Consider the following 20,639-nt stretch of genomic DNA (forward strand, 5'->3'; position numbering starts at 1 on the left):
GGCAATCGACTCAGCGCATCCGCGTGGCACAACCGTTTCCCCGGCACATGGGTCAAGGTGTACTGGAACCCGTTCAGGAATATAGACCAACGTAACATTCTGGGGGAGAGAATTTGTGGCGTTTGTTTGTTCGGGTTGAACAACCCTAACAGTGGCTTGTGGTCCGTTTCAATGTAGAAATGGCGACCGTACACATAATCATGGAACTTTTTGATTCCTGCCACAATTGCAAGCGCCTCTTTGTCAATTTGAGCATAGTTGCGCTCCGTGGGCGACAACGTACGGGAATAGAAAGAGATGGGCTTTTCCGACCCATCCGGTTCCCTATGACTTAGCACCGCCCCCAGGCCGTATTGAGAGGCATCACATGCCAGGACCAGAGGCTTTGACTCGTCATAATGAGCAAGGACACTCCTGCTACTCAGCATTCCTCGCAAGGAGTCAAAAGCCTTCTGCTGCCCCTGCCCCCATCGCCACACAGTCTTTTTCTGCAACAGTCTATGTAATGGTTCAGCTACCGAAGCTTTCTGGGGTAAGAACGAATGATAAAAGTTAATAAGTCCCAGGAATGACTGCAACTCCGTCTTGTTCTGTGGTCGTGGCGCCTCGATGATGGCCTTAATCTTAGCATCTGTGGGGTGGATGCCTGATGCATCAATTTTAAACCCCAAGAAATCCACAGTTGGCACCCCAAAACTGCATTTTTCCTTTTTCAGTTGCAACCCCACCTCCTTGAACTTGAGCAACACTGCACGAACACGCGCAACCAGTTCCTGTGGGTCTTTTCCAGCAATCAAAACGTCATCAAAAAATGGCAAGACCCCCGGCAGACCTCTTAACAGGTGTTCCATGAGCCCTTGAAAAATCCCTGGGGCCACACAAACTCCAAATTGTAATCTGTTAACTCTGAACGCCCCTTTATGTGTGACAATAGTCTGTGCTTCCGCTGATTGTGGGGTTACTGGCAGCTGTTGGTAAGCTTGTGCCAGGTCAATTTTGGCGAACACCTTGCCCCCAGCCAGTTTAGCCAACAGATGTGATACGACTGGAATGGGGTATGAGTTTCCCCTGAGTGCCTTATTGATAGTACATTTGTAATCTGCACAGATCCTGACTTCCCCATTTGCTTTAAGGGGCGTGACGATTGGAGTCTCCCACTTAGCAGAGTCCACGGGTGAGAGAACTCCCTGCTTGACCAATTTCTCCAGCTCTGCTTCGATCTTGGGTTGCAGTGCAAATGGCACTCGCCTTGGTTTGAGTCGGATTGGGGCCACCCCAGGGTCCAACTCGAAGTCAACTGGGGGCCCTTTATAACAACCCAGTTTTCCATTAAAGAGACCAGCAAATTCTTTGCATAATGCCTCGCTCATCTCAGGGCAGGTTTGGATTGAATTAAGCCCTGATATACTCAGTCCCAGGGCGGGGAACCAGTCAGTGCCCAGGAGACTGGGGCGACTGCCCTTCGCAATCACCAGTTTGAGTACAGCCTGTTTGTCCCGGAACTGTACTCTCACGGCACACATTCCCATAACATGGATGCGGCCCGCTGAGTATGACTGCAAGGTTGCCGGGAAGGGTTCCAGAGGGGGCAACTTACCCCTGGGGAAGAATGTCCTCGCGGTCTGGTCCGACACGATAGTGAATCCAGATCCGGAGTCCACCTCCATGTCGCACTGCTGACCCTCAATCTTCACCTTGACGTGTGCCTTGCCTTGTGCTGGGAACTGCACGACCCTCCCGTTGATCTCCGTAACGTAGTGGCAGTCCTTTAGAAAATGGGTTGCTGCGGGCGGTCTGCGATGCTCCGGTCTAGGTGCTCCTGTCGCTCCCAACGCCGCCGATCTACAGACTCTGGCGATGTGACCTGTCTTCCCGCACGTCCGGCACATAGCATCCCGGAAACGACAACTCTTCCGCTCATGGTTTCCGCCACAACCTGGGCACCTGCCTCTGTGATCTTTGTGCACTGTGCAGGCCTGACTCACTGACTCGACCCCACGGACTGGGCTCTGGCTCGGAGTAGCCTCTAGCTCGTCCATGGCATGCGCAACTTCTATCTGTGGCTTAGGGGCCTTGCGACTGGCATCAAGCTCCTCTCTTTCATAATTCTCCGTGGCGGTGGCCTCCTTCAAGGCTGAAGCAAGGGTAACCTCTTCTTTAGCCACGATGCGTCTTCTGGCCTTCTTGCTGCTCAGACCACCGATAAACCGATCCAGGAGAGTCTCTTCCAGATTTTGGAAGTCGCAGTGCTGAGCGAGCTTCCGCAGTTCAGCCAGAAATGCAGCTACAGACTCCCCAGCATGCTGCTGCCTCTTATGAAACTCCATCCGCCGAGCCATCTTGGTCTCAGTAGGCGCCAAGTGGCTTGTTAGGCAGGCAAGAATATCTTTGAGAGATGTCTCACTTAGCTTCGCTGGAGCAAGCAATGCCTTGGCCAGCTTGAAGGTCTCAAGCCCACAGTAGCTCAGGAATGTGGCCCTTCTTTTGCTGGCATCGGTGATCCCTTGAGCCTCTGCGAAGAACTCGAAGCGTTCGACGTAGTCTTCCCACATGTCGGGCTCTGATGGCTGGAAGGGCTCCAATACCCTTGGACTCTCCATTGTCCTGTGGCAGGGTCGTCTTCTCAGCTGGTCAGTGAGTCTTGTTCTTAGCTGCAATCCGGACTCTGAGGCAGGGCTGCGTTTAACCGCTCCTCAGCATTCCGGATCCCACCTTCGTCGCCAGTTGTTGTGACGTGGGGTTTGTGATTTCAGCTCTCCTGATATAACATGCTGGAGACAGTTCTCTAGTAACACTTCTTTATTAAAGCACAAGACTGGAGACTGGGGGGAGGAAGGCTACATTTATAGGGACAGGGAACTAGCAAGAAAGGATACATTTTGGAGGGAACAATATCAGGCAATCACAGTCCTGCCTTTTGGAGGGAACCAATAAGACAGAGGATCCAAATACAGCAGCTTAAATGAACCAATAGTAGCTGTACCCTCTGGAACCAAAAGGCAGTTACTTTACCCTAATGCAAATACAGACAATAAGAATACAGATATAAAATCCTTTGACTCAATACACAACACCTAATACCTAGACTGGCCCTTTGCAGGATCACATTCCATGGCTTTCCAATGAAGCTGCATTGAAGAATGTTAATGGATGAGAGAGACTGTTGTTTTTTAAAATGTTTTTATTAAATTCTTGGGTACACCCAGAGTCTCTGTTTTCAAGTCACAGAATCCTTCAAACAAATCAGTCCTATTCAGAGTGAGACAGTACTGTTCTAGGCAATATGGAGTTGGGGGGGGGGAGAAAAGTGGGGAGAGAGAGGGAAGGAAAGCGGGAAAGAAATAAACATTTCATTCATTTCTATAGTATGTGAGTTTTTGCATCAGCGTCAGGTAAACAGGTATTTTATTTTTATTGGCAGTGGGAGAGACCAGAGGGCTCAGGAGGTGGTTCGTTGCAGGATATTTGTCAAAGCAACGCCCAATCTCTGTGGTGTTTGAGAGTGACCCCCAATGGCTGTTCACACATGCGAGGGATCCATTGCCTGCTGCAGTCAACATGTCTCAACCGTGTGCGTCTAAACTCCTAGGAGGCAGAGACCCAAATCTGGACTGAGACAAGGAGATGGCAGATCTCTAGCTAGGGACTGACCTGTGGGAATGTTTAGAAAGGCAGGAGAGGATATATTACTTGATGATATCCTTACTAACTTGCTTTAGCAAGTTCTGTATCTTAGCATAATTCAAACATTCTCCTTTTCAAATTTGCACAGTGGTAAGCTTGTTGCAGGCTCCTCTGAGCCTCGCTATTTAAGATTCCCGATAAGATCCCTTGTTATCCCTCTTTAGAAGTGTAGACACGACAAGCTTTTTAAAATCAATATAAAAGTAGTTTATTCATTTTCATTCAGTTCACAATTAGATTTCTGAAGGCAGGCTTAAGTTACAAAAGTATATATCAATATTTATATCTATATCTATATATATAAACTATAATATAAGGGAGTTAGTCCCAAGTGACTGCGACTGAGCAGTCACTTCTCCTAAGACATAGAAAAAAACAAAATGGAGAAGAAAGAATGAAGCACATGGAGGAGGTGTGCTCCTCCACCCAGAATAGGCCACACCTATTTCAAGTCACATGTAGAGGAAGCGCTTGTCCCAGCTCAGGAAGAAAGAGGAAGTTTTCTCCTGGGTGGCACAAAGCATCCCCTAGCATGTCCACTCTAGGAATGTTGTACCTGACTGCTATGAATTTCATATCCCACAGACCCAAGCTCCTCCTGCCCATTGACCAGAAAAGTCATGTCCCCCACAAAAAAAGCCCACCCTGAGATTCCTTCTCCTTTCGCTCTCCAATTTTACAAAGGCAAACTCCTATTATGCAAGAAATTGCTTTAAAAAATTGTAGTGGTTCCTTCATTGTGAATAAGTGAGGTTCATAGACCACAGAATCATAGAGTTGGAAGGGACCAAGAGGGTCTTCTAGCCGAACCCCCTGCGATGCAGGAACCTTTTTGACGAGGTGGGGCTCGAACCCACAACCCCCAGAGTCTCATGTTCTACCAACTGAGTTATCCCAGGACTCGGATCAAATTCAGCCGATAGGATTACAATGAATGGGGAGCAAAGCTTTTGTATGAATATATTACCTCAAGTTATTCTGATGCTCCCAAATGCACTGGTACAAATAAATTTTCAGATTGAACAAGTGGTATAATTACTGTTGTTGTTGTTGTTGTTCTCCAGGAAATTTTGATGACTTCCAGCAAAATATAAAAACATAATAAGACATCAGACATTAAAAATGTCCTGATTCTGCTTCTTTGACAGAAGCCGACAAATTTAGGACAGATGCTCTATATCATGGGTGTCAAACACAAGGCCCGCAGGCTGAATCCAGCCCGCCAGACTTCGTCATGTGGCCTGTGTAGCCGCCGGCGGCCGCCAGTCTTCACCTTTTATTCTCGCTTTTTTCCCTCGCTACTGCCTCTCTTTTGAGCGCTGTCCATGTGATTTTTAATACCGGCTCGCCAGTCTCCGCCCACGGGGGCCTCCTTGGACCAATGAGTGCCGGGGGGCGGGGCTGGTAGCACCTGGGGCTCTGGGGCCGCGGCTCCGCTCCGGCAGTAGGAGAGAGGGGAGCGGAGGTGACGGAGCTGCTTCCCGGGACTTCCATCCGCTTGCACCGAGCTCCTCGTCCAGCAGCTCTGAAGTCCTGCTGCGGCTCGGAGGGAATTGAAACGCGGGTGGGTGGGAAAGGGGTTGCAGGAGGACCGACCCCGGGGGCAGTGCGCAACCCAGCCCCGGTTTGCTTACTACGGGGCGGGTGGGAAAAGGGTAGGAGAGGGATGGCTGCGCCCTCGGAGCGTTTCTGGCCCTGCGGGAGGAGCCATGGAGCGGCCGGTGGATGGACGCGTGGCGGGACGTGGGAGAGGCCGAGAGGGGACTTCTACCGTGGATGCTTCAGTGGAGATTGCTGCATCGCAGGGGGGTTGGACTAAAGGACCTTTGGGGGGTCCCGTCTGACTACAATTCTGTGGTTCTCCTCGCTGAGGAAGTGCGGCAGGGTCGGGAGGAGGGCGCGGTGCCCGAGAGAGAGGGGAGGGAAAGAAGGAGAGAGAGAGAGAGAAGGAAGGAAGGAAGGAAGGAAGGAAGGAAGGAAGGAAGGAAGGAAGGAAGGAAGAGCCTTCAATCACTTTAAGGGGGGGGGGATGTCTGGAGGAGCCAGGAAGTGAGAGACTTGCTCACCCTAAAGAGCAGTGCACAGGCGATGGTGGTGATGGGTCTTGCTTGCCTTTTTACAAGCTTGGACGTGAGGGGTTTTTGCAGGTGGGTTGACACCAAAATATGAGGCAGAGCAGGTTGGCGTGGAGAGGAACAGAGACTTTAAAGCAGGTGATCTGGAGAAGAGAGCTGTGTGTCTAGTGAGGGGTTGGGGGGGTGAAGGATCCAAGGCAAGTTCAGGGTTGCCACTCCTTCTTTCCCTCCCCCTTGGCAAGAGGTGTAAGCAGAAATCCAGCAATCGAAGGAATAGGGAGAATGGCACCCTGCTGGATTTCGTGCTGTTAAAAGGGTGCAGAGCAGGCGCCAAGGAAAAGGTGGCAACCTTTGGGAAGTGGACTGGGGGGAGCGCAGGAAAAACGGGATGGTTGGGGAGGAAGGGTGTCTGTGGGAGTAGAATCGAGGACTGCTCACTCGCTCTTTTAAAAACCGGGATTGGGGGGCAAAATCTATGGGACGAAGAATAGTTATGAGGGGCTGGTAGAGAATTGCACCTGAGGTTGGATTCTGGGGGCGGGGGGTATGGAGAAACTGGAGCAAAAAACTGGGAGAAGATGGTGTGGGGGATGTTGTGTGGGTTGCAGAGAGAGATAATTGGGAGTGTTGGTGGGGGGAATTGAAGGGAGCTCAGGGGAGAGGCTGAATGGCAGCAAAGTGATGTAGGCAGAGTGTGAGTGAATGAGACATTAACAAAGCAAGGAGGGTCTTGTATTTGTGGAGGAGTAAAACGGCTGAGGAATGTGTGTGAAAAGCCGAATGCCCTGGGAGGAATGGAGACAAAGAAAAGCTGAGCCTCTGTTAACGAAATGCAGCAAATTAGCAACAGTTAAAATCGTGGTTGTGTAACTATTGTCCCTAAAATATCACAAAACACGTTCAAACAATCAAGCTGTGCGATCAAGTTATTAAAGTGACTTCATCTCAAGCATCAAAGTTTATTTTCTCTCCCACCCACCCACCCACCCAAAATGGCCCTATCACCAGCTAATTTGTCCAGAAATAAATCAGTGACCACAGTTATTCCAATCAGGTAGTGAGACACAGATCATGAAAGGCACAAATTCTGTTCCTTATAGCCTCCATCATCCTATGTCCATCTTCAAACTAGAGGTGGAATCATCTTACGCAGGATATTTTAGAGTTCCACACCTACTCGTGTCCTCATATCACTAAATGTTTAATTGAATATGGAGTTTCTATCAGTATGTATTTCTGAAAATGGGGGAAATGTCTACTCATTTCTCTCTTCTCCCCTCCTGAGAAATTTGCAGTTGGAAACATACAGAATTATTTTGTGTGCATAAGCCAATGTGTGCCTCTCATGTAATGTGTCTATAACCAGTTTTTCTCATCTGTGCATTTTGTTGCTATAAACAGACATGGTGCTGTTTTAATTCTGTGCATTATTGTTTCTTTTAGGGTCCAGTGAGGACCTGGATAGCTGAGTTGGTTAGAGGGGTAGTGCTGATAACACCAAGGTTGCAACTTCTATCCCAAAGCTCAACAACTTTGGGGTAAAATTGTGAAAAAAGAAAAAAGCTAAACAACTTCAATCCTTAAAAAAGGTCAACAACTTTGGTTGGCCCTCACGCATGTTCACTTCATCAAATCTGGCCCTCTTTGAAAAAAGTTTGGGCACCCCTGCTCTATATCAACTCAATGACAGGGAACCAGGCAGCGGGCCTTCTTGGTAGTGGCACCCACTCTGGAATGCTCTCCCGTCAGATGTCAAGGAAATAAACATCTACAGTATCTGACTTTTATAAGACATCTGAAGGCAGCCCTGTATGGAGAAGCTTTCATTGGAGCTGTTTCATTGGTTTTTTAAAAATATTCTGTTGGGAGCTGACCTAGTGGCTGGGGAAACCCAGCCAGATGAGCGGGTATAAATAATGTTGTTGTAATATTAATATTATTATGCTTAATTGATAGCAGTTCCCGGAAGCCGCCGGAGGGGAGAGATGCTCTTGGGCTCCAATCCTATGCTGTAGCTTCACAGAAAAAGATCCCTTTCTTTTACAGAGAATTTCCAGCATTCGCTGCTGGTGTTGCTTGATTTCTAAACTGCTTGATTTTCAGGAGTTGTTATCTCTAGTTTTGGAGCTGAAACCAATTTGGGGCTTTTCTCCTTCTGGGGGTTTCCCCCTTTGCGCTCCATTCCAGCTGCTGCAGTTTAACACCGGAGCTGTAATTGAGCTAAGATCACTGTGTGTGTGTTTGTGTGCTTTCCTTCCAGCACCATTTAACCTTAAAAATAATTAAAAAAAGATGCCCAGGTGCAGCAAATTGCCACAGCCATTCCGGGAGCAGCTTTGGAGCCTTGGGAACGTGATGTCCTGAAGGGAGTATTAGCTTCAGGAGCCCCGTCCATGCTTAGATCTTATAAAAAGGCTTGGGTGGACTTTATGGAGTTTCAAGGCAAATTTATAAATTAATAATAATAATAATAATAATAATAGTAGTAAAAAAAAAAAAGCTAGGCTTGACATACCTCAAGGCAAATTAAAAAATCCTAGGCTTGACACACCTCCTACCAAGGCTGAAGCTCTGCAATACTTGGTACATTGGAGGGTGCTGGGTCGTGCAGCAAAGACTCTTAAACATCCAGTAGGCGGCAATCTCCTTTTTCTGTAAGGTTGTTTAATCCAGAGACCCTGGTGTGGCCTTCTTAGTGTGAAGGGCACTGTAGGGCTGGCGCAGGCTGCAGCCTCCTAAAAGTGATGGTAGAAGGCCCTTAACTTATGACATTCTATGCCAATTCCTAAATAAATGAATAAATAAAAGTAAAATAATAATAATATAAAAATAAAATAAAATAAAAAATTAAGAAGTAACTGTTGGTCCGAGGACAAGGCCCAGTTATTTACAGCTGCATACTCCATTGCCTTTGGCGCTATGCGCAGTGGCGAAGTAGTTTGTAAGGGTCAACCAGATTCCGCTGCCCGGGGTAGTTTGAGAGACCTGACCTTATTCAGATCCAGTTTAGTCCTGCATGTCCAATGTTCCAAAACCGATCAGCAGTAAAGGACACTAAACATTTCATGTACGTGATACCAACCGTCTCAGGTCCATTCCTCAAACATTGGGATGGCTCCGGCTTTGCACGGCATCAGTCCACGCGCGTTATGCGAAGGGCGATTGCTGCCTGCGGTTTACCCTCAGCTGAATTCGCGGTTAACTCCTTTAGGATTGGGGCCGCCACCACAGCAATGCATTTGGGACTCTCAGCTGAAAGGATGAAGGACTTGGGGGCAGTGGAAGTCTGATGCATTAAGGGAAGTCTGATGCATATAAAGGATATATTCGTAAGACCTTGTGATTGTTCACAGTATACCTGACCTGGCTTTGTTACCTTCTTTTGCTTTCAGATGACGTTGTGGTGCATATTTGGAGTATAGGCCCTGCACCGTCCACTGGGATAGAAACCATGCCGTTAACGGGGACCTAGGGTGCAGGAGCTATGAGGGCGCGCATCTGGATAATCGGGCACAGCATTGTGCATTGGGCCAGGGTCCGCGCCATCAATTCCGGTCTCGGGCCGCACCTTCACTACATCAATATATCTTGGATCTCTCGGAGGGGAATGCGCTGGGCCGAAATGTTGCCCGCTATTAGGGCCAGAGCTGCAGCGGAGGGCCCCCCAGATGCTTTAGTTATCCAATTAGGTGAAAATGAGTTAGCTTACAGAAAGGCAGTCAACTTGATGTGGCATATCTTTAGTGACTTTGAGGAACTTAAGGCCTCTTACCCAAACGTCACTATTATTTTATTTGGGCCTCATTGATGGAGAAGCGGGTTTGGAGAGATTGCAGGTGCCCGATAGCCATAAATAGAGCTAGGAAAGCCTTGGATCGGGCGGTGGTGCGTAGAGTGGCAGCCCTGGGTGGGAGGGTCATTGACCACCCGGGCATACGTTTCAACTGTGAGGCCCTCTACCGGCTTGATAGCGTGCATCTTTCGGATGCGGGAAATGATATTTGGCTGATGGTGTGCATCTCTCGGATGCTGGAAATGATATTTGGCTGATGGATATATCAAAGGGGATAAGGGATTGGTTTCAGGCAGGAGAGTATTGGCGGTGAGCGATTGCTCGTGCGGCGGTTCGGCATTGGTAAGAAGGGGTTAAGAGGATGTGGGGGGGGGAGGAACGCCATCACCTCCCCCCAGTGAACGAAGGGTGGTCCGATAAAGGACTCCGGGGGGCGTGGCCCTGTCCTATGGAGGTGGGGGCCAAAGGCACGCCCCCGAGCGGTGACCCGGGGGAGCTCCTAGTTGACGTGCCTCAGCAGGAGACTCCCCCTCTATGGTGTTAACCCTTCCCGTGTCTCCAGCAAATGGGCTGGAGCCGGATAGTCGATAGGACCAATGCCTAAGCCAATGCCTCTCATTCCTGAATTCAATAAAGTTGTGGCCTAATTCTCCCATTTAACCTTAAATTATGGTGTTTTGTGTCTTTATTTATCCTGGTGGGGGGCGGGAACTCGCCACGCAAAGCCACTTCCGGCCTGCCCAGGAGGTGGGGTTGCGGGCTTCACGCCCACCCCCACATGAGCGGTTTCAGCCCCCATGAGAGTAGGGCAATCCCGGCCGCGTCTTCCCCCCCAGCCAGCCGATTGGCCTGCCCTATTTAGGGCCGGCGCAGAGGGGGCTCGCCCTCTTTTCGCCGGCTAGCCCCCACGTTTTCCCACCCTCCCTCCCTTTGGGTAGGTCTCTGACTTTGCTATGGACTTCGGTCTGTCGCCGCAAGGGGCATGGTTGGAATTTTTCCCAATGGGCAATTTATAGCCATTTGGTTTTTCGCAACTTGTCACAACTCCTCGGCATTGGTGGTTAGGCATTGGTAAGAAGGGGTTAAGAGGATGTGGGGGGGGGAGGAACGCCATCACCTCCCCCCAGTGAACGAAGGGTGGTCCGATAAAGGACTCCAGGGCGCGTGGCCCTGTCCGAAGCCTATGGCCCCGAGCGGTGACCCGGGGGAGCTCCTAGTTGACGTGCCTCAGCAGGAGACTCCCTCTCTATGGAGTCTCATTCACCCATTTAACCTTAAATTATGGTGTCTTGTGTCTTTATTTATCCTGGTGGGGGACAAGAACTCGCCACGCAATGCTGAGATTCCTGCATTGCAGGGGGTTGGACTAGATGACTCTCAGGGTCCCCTTCCACCTCTACGTTTCTATGATTCTAACAGGGTGCGGGACTAGATGGGATTGATCGAACTACAGGGCTCTTCATGTGATCTGTGTGCGTGTGCATGCAGACGAACGTGTTTGTGTGCGTGTGTGTGTGTGTGTGTGTGTGAGAGAGAGAGAGAGAGATAGATAAAGAGAGAGAGAGAGAATCTTCAGACAGAGGCCCCCGTCTCTTATTTGCAACCAGGATGAATGAGCTGCAATACCCCCACACTTGACCCACCGCTTCCCTGCCTGCTGTGTCTCCACCCCCAACCCCAATTATGGGCATTGCATTGCATTGCACACAAACACCCCCCAACGCACCCCAAGGCGCTTTGCACTAACCGAATTGCTTGCAGGACAAGGGCAGTGCAGAATGGCAGAGGGGGCGGGTCAGCTGTTCTGCTTAAGCCAAGCCCCTTTTCCCAAGTCAGTATCGAGCAGCAGCCCCTCCCCCAGCAGCTTCCACTCTCTGCCTTCAATCTTTAAGGCAACGAGCATCTGTTCCCTATACAGTGGTGCCCCGCAAGACGAACGCCTCGCAAGACGGAAAACCCGCTAGACGAAAGGGTTTTCCGTTTTGGAGGCGCTTCGCAAAACGAATTTCCCTATGGGCTTGCTTCGCAAGACGACAGCCCATAGGGAAATCTCCGGGACAGCGGGGAAGCGCAGCGCGTCTTCCCCACTGTCCTCGGACCTCCTCCCCCGCCCGGCATCGGAACGAAGCTCCGATGCCGGGCGGGGGGGGGACGCCTCCTCCCCCCGCCCGGCATCGGAACAAAGCTCCGATGCCGGGCGGGGGGGAACGCCTCCCCCCCCCGCCCTGCATCGGAACGAAGCTCCGATGCCGGGCGGGGGGGGGGAAACGCCTCCTCCCGCCGCCCGGCATCGGAACGAAGCTCCGATGCCGGGCGGGGGGGGGGGAAATGCCTCCTCCCGCCGCCCAGCATCGGAAGGAAGCTCCGATGCCGGGCGGGGGGGGGAAATGCCTCCTCCCGCCGCCCGGCATCGGAACGAAGCTCCGATGCCGGGCGGGGGGGGGGAAATGCCTCCTCCCGCCGCCTGGCATCGGAACGAAGCTCCGATGCCGGGCGGGGGGGGAAATGCCTCCTCCCGCCGCCTGGTCCGATGCCGGGCGGGGGGGAAATGCCTCCTCCCGCCGCCCGGCATCGGAACGAAGCTCCGATGCCGGGCGGGGGGGGGAAATGCCTCCTCCCGCCGCCCGGCATCGGAACGAAACTCCGATGCCGGGCGGGGGGGGGAAATGCCTCCTCCCGCCGCCCGGCATCGGAACGAAGCTCCGATGCCGGGGGGGGGGAAATGCCTCCTCCCGCCGCCCGGCATCGGAACGAAGCTCCGATGCCGGGCGGGGGGGGAAATGCCTCCTCCCGCCGCCTGGCATCGGAACGAAGCTCCGATGCCGGGCGGGGGGGGGGAAATGCCTCCTCCCGCCGCCTGGCATCGGAACGAAGCTCCGATGCCGGGCGGGGGGGGGAAATGCCTCCTCCCGCCGCCTGGCATCGGAACGAAGCTCCGATGCCGGGCAGGGGGGGACACCTTCTCCCGCCGCCGGCATCGGATGGCTTTCCTGAAGACTTGGGGTGGGAGGAGGGTTTTCCTTCCCACCGCCAACATTCAGAATGCTGTTCTGAATGTTGGCGGTGGGGAGGAAAAACCCTCCTCCCACGCAAGCCCCGGGAACAGAGGGAAAGCGCTGCGCGCCTTCCCCTCTGTTCCCGTACCTGTCCTGAAGGCTTGCGGTGGGGAGAAAAGCCCTTCTCCGCACCGCCAGCCTGGCAAGCGGTTTCCCTAGGAACGCATTAATTGATTTTCAATGCATTCCTATGGGAAACCGTGCTTCGCAAGACGAAAAACTCGCAAGAAGAAAAAACTTGCGGAACCAATTAATTTCGTCTTGCGAGGCACCACTGTACTCGAAGCCCAGGTTCCCTCCCTCCTCTCCCCATTGGCTGGGTCCTGCAAGGTTTTCCCCTGACAATTATCCCCCAGAGATATCCTGCCTCCCAGGCGGGGGCTCCCATTCCCGCCCCCGCTGCCCAGGGTCGCTGCTGCTGCCAGGATTTCGGGTGAGTGCAAAGCCAGCAGCGGGGAAAGGAGGGAAGGGGCTTTGCAAGGGGTGGGGGTCCAGGATGAGAAGCCCCGGGACGGGGAGAAGGGAGGAAAGGGAGCTGTTTCTCTTAATAGGGCCTTGAAGGTGGGGGGGGGGCGAGGGGTTTCCACTGTGGAAAGAGAGAAGCTTCCTCCTGCCCGGATCTGGTGCAAAGGGAGTTGCAGGGAAGGAGGCGGGAAAGGGGAGAGGGTTGGGTATTGCAGACCACCCTCGCCATAGTAATAATAATAATATAAATAAATAAATGATATTTATACCCCCCCCCCATTTTCTGGATTTCCCCAGCCACTCTGGGCGGCTTCCAACCAAATAAGAAACACCAAAAACATCCGAACATCCAAGTCTTCCGTTTTGTAGAGGAGATGGGGACACGGATTGCTGGATGGCAGAGGGAGAAAGAGGAAAAGATGGCGAGGAAAACAAAGGCAGGGGGGTCCTGGCAGGAAGAAGGAAGGGGTGAGGCCTTCTCCAAAGCAGCTCTTTGTTCCTTGAACTCCTTGCATAAAGTAGTGGGGGCAGGGCCGGATTGAGGTTTGATGAGGCCCTAAGCTACTGGAGGTAATGGGGCCCTTTATATGTCCAGCTATCCTTTGTCAACAGCAAATTGTCACTGCTTTTTGTGTTGAATATAGGTTGTGTGGTAATTTATGGACCTAATAGGTATCTAAAACCATTTACCCATAACAGAGTATGTATTTTCTCAAGGTAATTGTTGAACTGAAATACAATTATGAAGTATATTAATAGTGAAATAATTATTAAGCTCTAACTTAAAATGATTTTGTTCTTCATAACAAACTTAATAATGCAAACACATTGGCATTTGGCAATAACAAAAGTTCCTTTAGAAACACAATTTACAAAGACTCCTAATCTAGTCCTAGAAACTTGCTATAATAATAGGTGTAAATATACGATGCAAACTACTAATAGTTATAAATAGCATTATTAATATGAAATCAACTGTTATAACCTGTACAATGCAATTGTAGTTAATACAATGCATTTTTTTATCTAAGTATCAATATTACCATAATAGTCCACATTCTTCATTGGGAAAGCAGACCTTTGTACCCTGTTACACTTAGTGAGTGTAAAAGACAGTATTTCTAGTAATATGTCGCAATTTTAAATAATACCAATACTATACACACCTGTACATAAAAATTATTTTACAGGACTAATTGTATTAATGCATCTACCCAATACCCATTCAGCTGTATAATTTTATCATGATTCATTGTGTACTGTGTATACAAACAGTACACAAACATGATCTAAATTACAATACTTTCCTTCTTGCCTTTGCCAAAGCAAAGTCACTGATGATATCATCAAATGATAAACTGCTTAGCTTGTCACTTTCTATATACATGAGGCTGAAGTAATTTATCTTGAGACATTATTGTTCCAAATTCGTTTTTTATCCTCTTCAGTCGAGAAACGGATCTTTACAAATGGCAATTTGCAATCATCATTCAAAGGAACATTCTCAGAATTGCTTCTACATTAGCGAATGCTGTTTGGACATCGATGTTGTTGTTTAGTCACTTAGTCATGTCTGACTCTTTGTGACCCCATGGACCAGAGCACGCCAGGCACTCCTGTTTTCCACTGCCTCCTGCAGTTTGGTCAAACTCGTGTTAGTAGCTTTGAGAGCACTGTCCAACCATCTCGATCTCTGCATATAAGTTAAATAAGCACGAGACAATATACAGCCTTGTCGTACTCCTTTCCCAATTTTGAGCCAATCAGTTGTTTCATATCCAGTTCTAACTGTTGCTTCTTCTCCCACATAGAGATTTCTCAGGAGACAGATGAGGTGGTCAGGCACTCCCATTTCTTTAAGAACTTGCCATAGTTTGCTGTGGTCCACACAGTCAAAGGCTTTTGCGTAGTCAATGAAGCAGAAGTAGATGTTTTTCTGGAACTCTCTAGCTTTCTCCCTAATCCAGCGTATTGTTGCAATTTGGTCTCTGGTTCCTCTGCCCCTCCAAAATCCAGCTTGTACTTCTGGGTGTTCTTGGTCTGCGTAGTGCTTAAGCCTGCCTTGTAGAATTTTAAGCATAACCTTGCTAGCGTGTGAAATGAGCACAATTCTGCGGTAGTTGGATCATTCTTAGGCGCTGCCCTTCTTTGGGATTGCGTTGTAGACTGATATTCTCCACTGCTGCGTTTTCCAAACTTGCTGGCACATTGAGTGTAGCACCTTAACAGTATCATCTTTTAAGATTCTGCTGGAATGTCATCACTTCCACTGGCCTTGTTATTAGCAGTGCTTTCTAAGGCCCATTTGACATCACTCTCCAGGATGTCTGGCTCAAGGTCATCAGTCACACTACCTGGGGTGTATGGGACATCCATATCTTCCTGGCATAATTCTTCTGTGTATTCTTGCCACCTCTTCTTGATGTCTTCTGCTTCTGTAAGGTCCTTACCACTTTTGTCCTTTATTATGGTAATCTTTGCATAAAATGTTCCTTTCATATCTCCAATTTTCTTGAACAGATCTCTGGTATTTCCCATTCTATGGTTTCCCTCTATTTCTTTGCACTGCTCATTTAAGAAGTCCCTCTTGTCTCTCCTTGCTATTCGTTGGAAGTCTGCATTCAATTTCATGTATCTTTAACTATCTCCCTTGCATTTTGCTTGCCTTCTGTCCCCCGCGGTTTGTAAGGCCTCATTGGACAACCACTTTGCTTTCTTGCATTTCCCTTTCATTGGGATGATTTTCATTGCTGCCTCCTGTATGATGTTCCGAGCCTCCATCCATAGTTCTTCAGGCACTCTGTCCACCAAATCTAAATCCTTAAATCTGTTCCTCTCTTCCACTGTGTATTCATAAGGGATTTGATTTTGATTGTATCTCACTTACCCAGTGGTTTTCCCTCCTTTCTTCAGTTTAAGCTTGAATTTTGCTCTAAGAAGCTGATGATCTGAGCCACAGTCAGCTCCAGGTCTAGTTTTTGCTGACTGTATAGAACTTCTCCATCTTTGGCTGCAAAGAATATAATCAATTTAATTTCGATGCTGCCCATCTGGTGATGTGCATGTGTAGAGTCATCTCATGTGTTGTTGGAAAAGAGTGTTTGTTATGACCAGCTTGTTTTCTTGACAGAACTCTATTAGCCTTTGTTCTGCTTCGTTTTGAACTCCAAGGCCAAACTTGCCAGTAGTTCCTTTTATCTCTTGATTCCCTACTTTAGCATTCCAATCCCCTAGGATGAGAAGAACATCCTTCTTTGGTGTCAGTTCTAGAAGGTGTTGTAAGTCTTCCTAGAATTGGTCAAGTTCAGTTTCTTCAGCATTGGTAAGGTAAAGGGACCCCTGACCATTAGGTCCAGTCATGGCCGACTCTGGGGTTGGGGCGCTCATCTTGCTTTACTGGCCGAGGGAGCTGGCATTTGTCTGCAGACAGTCATGTGGCCAGCATGACTAAGCCGCTTCTGGCGAACCAGAGCAGCGCACGGAAACGCCGTTTACCTTCCCGCTGAAGCGGTACCTATTTATCTACTTGCACTTTGACCTGCTTTTGAACTGCTAGGTTGGCAGGAGCAGGGACCGAGCAAGTGAGCGATCTAGGCATATTAGCATATCTTTTTTTGAGCAATATTTTGCCATATATTCATCAAAAAATTTCCACTCCTTTTTAAGTTTTTGATTCGACTGATTTCTTATTATAGCAGTTAATTTTGCCAGAATTAAATATTCATTTAGTTTACAAATCCATTCCACGTTTGTGGGTATTGTTTTTGACTTCCACCTAGCAGCAGTCACTATTATAGCAGCTGTACTTGCATACGGAAAATTCCCCCCCCCATGGTATCGCATCATCTGTCAATCCAAGGAGATATGTCTCTGGTTTGTTTGTTATTGATAGTTGCAACATCTTCTTTGGTTCTTCGTATACTGCTATCCAAAATTTCTTAATTTCCTCACACCTCCACCACATATGTGGTCCAGGCAGTGGTATTTATATAATTTCTCTGTTGTTTTAGGTTGATTATGAGACCTTTGAAGGCCCCGCCCCCTTTTCCGCAAGAACTTCTGCACATGCTCCTATTTCTAACAAGCACTGGCTATTTCTGCTGAATATGTTCTGATGCCTACCGCGTTCTTTTACGTTGTGTTGGTGTGCATGTTGGTAAGCTGTGTTATATGCAGCCATTTGCATCATGTGGCGACTCATGTTCCAGCTTTCAGCTGTATCTTTGTGATTCTCATATTAGCTGTATTTATGCCCCAACTGGGGGGCGGCAACTTGCAAAATAATCAGTTTCATAAAGCACAGGCTACCATAACTTCTGTTTTAGAAGCACACTCAAGGATTTAAAGGGGTAGACATTATCACATTTATTGTGGCCCTTTGGGCAACTGCCACAAGGCCACTACTGCCCATACCATGCCAGCCTTGGGAAGGGAGAAGAGACAGGCAGACGGAAGGAATTGCCAAAGGTGTTTGAAAATGGGTGGAGGCTCTTGGGAAGCAGGTGCCCAATAGGGGCTTCTACAGGGGCAGCAGACTGTCTTGGGCAGAATCCCTACAGGAGCTCTGAGACTCCATTTGCTTCTTCCTTCCACCCAGGAAGTTACAACATGCCCTGGCTTCTGCGCTCCTAAAAAGTTGAACCTGCAAACCTGGTCAGGATGGATGGAGGAATATGGACAGGTGACCTGCTCAAGCTGTCTCCCGCATCCCTCCCTACGACCTCTGAGCATCCCCTCCCGGGACCCTCAGAGAAATCTGGTGAGTTCCAGGGGAGAGGAGATGGGGACATGGATGGCTGGATGGTGGAGGGAAAAAGAGGAAAAGATGGAGAGGAGACCAAAGGCAGGAAGGGTCAGGCAAGAAGAAGGAAGGAAGGAAGGAAGGAAGGAAGGAAGGAAGGAAGGGGTGAGGCCTTCTCCAAAGCAGCTCTTTGTTTTTGGAATCCCTTTCATAAAGTAGTGGGGGCAGATATTCTTCCTCTATGCTTTTAAATCTCTAGTGTTATTTCCAATGCAGGATTAAGTGACGATAATGATGTTGCACACCGATCCAGAAAAATGGGTAAAGGGGATTATGGAAATGCTTCCCGTCATTAATTATACTTCATATATTTAAATAGTTTATGTTACTTTTATTTTTTTAAAGACTGAGTCAGAGTGATACATTCCACCAGCATCAAAATGCAGTAGATGCATGTACCTCCCCAGTTTGGTGGGCTTTTGGGACAACGGACCTGTTGTCATGATACACAATATCTGTGACTGGAGGCTCTACACATAGGATTGGGCATGGCCGAGGGTGGCCAGTTTTATAAGCAAATAGTGTAAACATGCCCGTCTTACAGTTAGGGGTTGTGTGTGAGAGTGGGTGAGTGGGATAATAATTTATAGCGCCCCTGTAATTGTGTTCATGTATAAGCTGACATGGAGATACTGTGGTACAACCTTGGTACAAATTTCAAATTAAGTGCACAAAACCAACAAAGAGACAGTGACTGCCAGCAACTAGGATAGCTTGAAAAAAAAGGATTAGGCTGGTGTCTGTGCTCTGCCCTTGCGGTCCTAGGCAATAATGCTTCTTAATACTAGTTGCTGGAAAGCACAGGAGGGCAGAGGGCTCTTGGCCTGAAATCTTGCTTGCAGGTTTCCCCCAAGCATCTGCTTGGCCACTTTGAAAACAGGATGCTGGACTAGGTGGGCCTTTTCCCAATCCAGCAGGCTCTGTTTAGGTCCTAATATGTTGTAATATTTTTACACTTACATGTGGCATAAGAGCATTTCAGTTTTACTTCTTACTCATAGGAGAGACTTCTATTAGAGCCAGAGATCATTTCCTCACTTGAAAAAGAGAAAGACAGAGATGGTTCTTATAAACCAGCTCCACCGTAGATCTCTATTATAAAATGATGGTGCTTTCTTAAGTGTGAATGGAGTGAACATGGGTTGCTCTTGCCATTATCTCATCTTTATTCCTAAAAATTTGGAACATGGAGACAGTGGACAATGGAGTGAAAATAAGAAAAGGTGCAAATGGGAATTCACATGTGTTCAGTTCCTTTCATGTCTTTCTTAAAAGTCTAACAGGATTTTCTCTCCCCCCTCCCCACTCCCAAACAGGTGAGGAAGATGACAGTCAGAATTCTACGGAGCCATCTGTGAAGTCATTGGGAAGAACAAAGAAACAGTTTAAATGCAGGGAATGTGGAATGTGCTGTAGTCACTGTGGAAGAATGAGGATACACCAACGAACTCACACTGGGGAGAAACCATTTAAATGCATTGAATGTGGAAAGAGCTTCAGTCAAAGTGGAAACCTTCGAAAACACCAACGAACTCACACGGGGGAGAAACCATTTAAATGCATTGAATGTGGAAAGAGCTTCATTGAGAATGGAACACTTAGAAGACATCAACGAACTCACACGGGGGAGAAACCATTTAAATGCACTGAATGTGGAAAGAGCTTCAGTGAAAGTAGAAACCGTAGAATACATCAACGAATTCACACAGAGGAGAAACCATTCAAATGTATTGAATGTGGAAAGAGCTTCAGGCATAGCGGAGCCCTTAGAATACACCAACGAACTCACACGGGGGAGAAACCATTTAAATGCATTGAATGTGGAAAGAGCGTCATTGATAGTGGAACACTTAGAAGACATCAACGAACTCACACGGGGGGGAAACCATGTCAGTGCATTGAATGTGGAAAGAGCTTCAGTTCTAGTGGAGCCCTTAGAAGACATCAACAAACTCACACGGGGGAGAAACCGTTTGAATGTATGGAGTGTGGAAAGAGCTTCAGTGAAAGTGGAACACTTAGAAGACATCAACGAACTCACACGGGGGAGAAACCATTTAAATGCATTGAATGTGGAAAGAGCTTCATTGAGAATGGAACACTTAGAAGACATCAACGAACTCACACGGGGGAGAAACCATTTAAATGCACTGAATGTGGAAAGAGCTTCAGTGAAAGTAGAAACCGTAGAATACATCAACGAATTCACACAGAGGAGAAACCATTCAAATGTATTGAATGTGGAAAGAGCTTCAGGCATAGCGGAGCCGTTAGAATACACCAACGAACTCACACGGGGGAGAAACCATTTAAATGCATTGAATGTGGAAAGAGCGTCATTGATAGTGGAACACTTAGAAGACATCAACGAACTCACATGGAGGAGAAACCATTTCAATGCACTGAATGTGGAAAGAACTAGAGTTCTAGTGGAGCCCTTAGAACACATCAACGAACTCACATGGGGGAGAAACCATTTAAATGTATGGAGTGTGGAAAGAGCTTCAGATGGAGTAGAGGCCTTAATATTTATAAGCAAATTCACCCAGGTGAAAAGCCGTATAAGTGTATTCAGTGTTCCACTCAAGGTTCACTCTTTACTTCACATAAAGAAACTCATTAAGGCGGAAATGAATTTTAAATGCATGGAACCCGTGTGATGTTCTGGTGTTGGTATTTAAATTTGTATACAGATATATATGTGTTAAAGTAATGAAGGTCAGATATACTAAATGTACAAAAGAAGGTGCAAGTTGTTGCTAGAT

At 48.3% G+C, this 20,639-nt stretch overlaps 1 protein-coding gene across 2 annotated transcripts in view; it reads left to right on the forward strand.

Annotated features, from left to right (window-relative positions):
* Positions 1–12,529: 12,529 nt before the first annotated feature.
* Positions 12,530–20,639, forward strand: part of LOC308469911 (uncharacterized protein) — a gene marked incomplete at its 3' end in the record, with an annotated part of 57,389 nt that continues 49,279 nt past the window's right edge. The window contains exons 1-3 of one of the 2 annotated variants that reach the window (XM_080993010.1): positions 12,530–13,041; positions 17,671–17,832; positions 19,191–20,423. In XM_080993010.1, the coding sequence (XP_080849136.1) occupies positions 17,733–17,832; positions 19,191–20,296 (1,206 nt within the window). In that variant the 5' untranslated portion in view covers positions 12,530–13,041; positions 17,671–17,732. Of the gene's footprint in view, positions 13,042–17,670; positions 17,833–19,190; positions 20,424–20,639 lie in introns of those variants that run through there. The other variant, XM_080993011.1, reaches the window with a different exon arrangement.

This window comes from Podarcis pityusensis (assembly GCF_964106645.2).
Source record: "Podarcis pityusensis genome assembly, chromosome: 2".
Classification (NCBI taxonomy): domain Eukaryota; kingdom Metazoa; phylum Chordata; class Lepidosauria; order Squamata; family Lacertidae; genus Podarcis; species Podarcis pityusensis.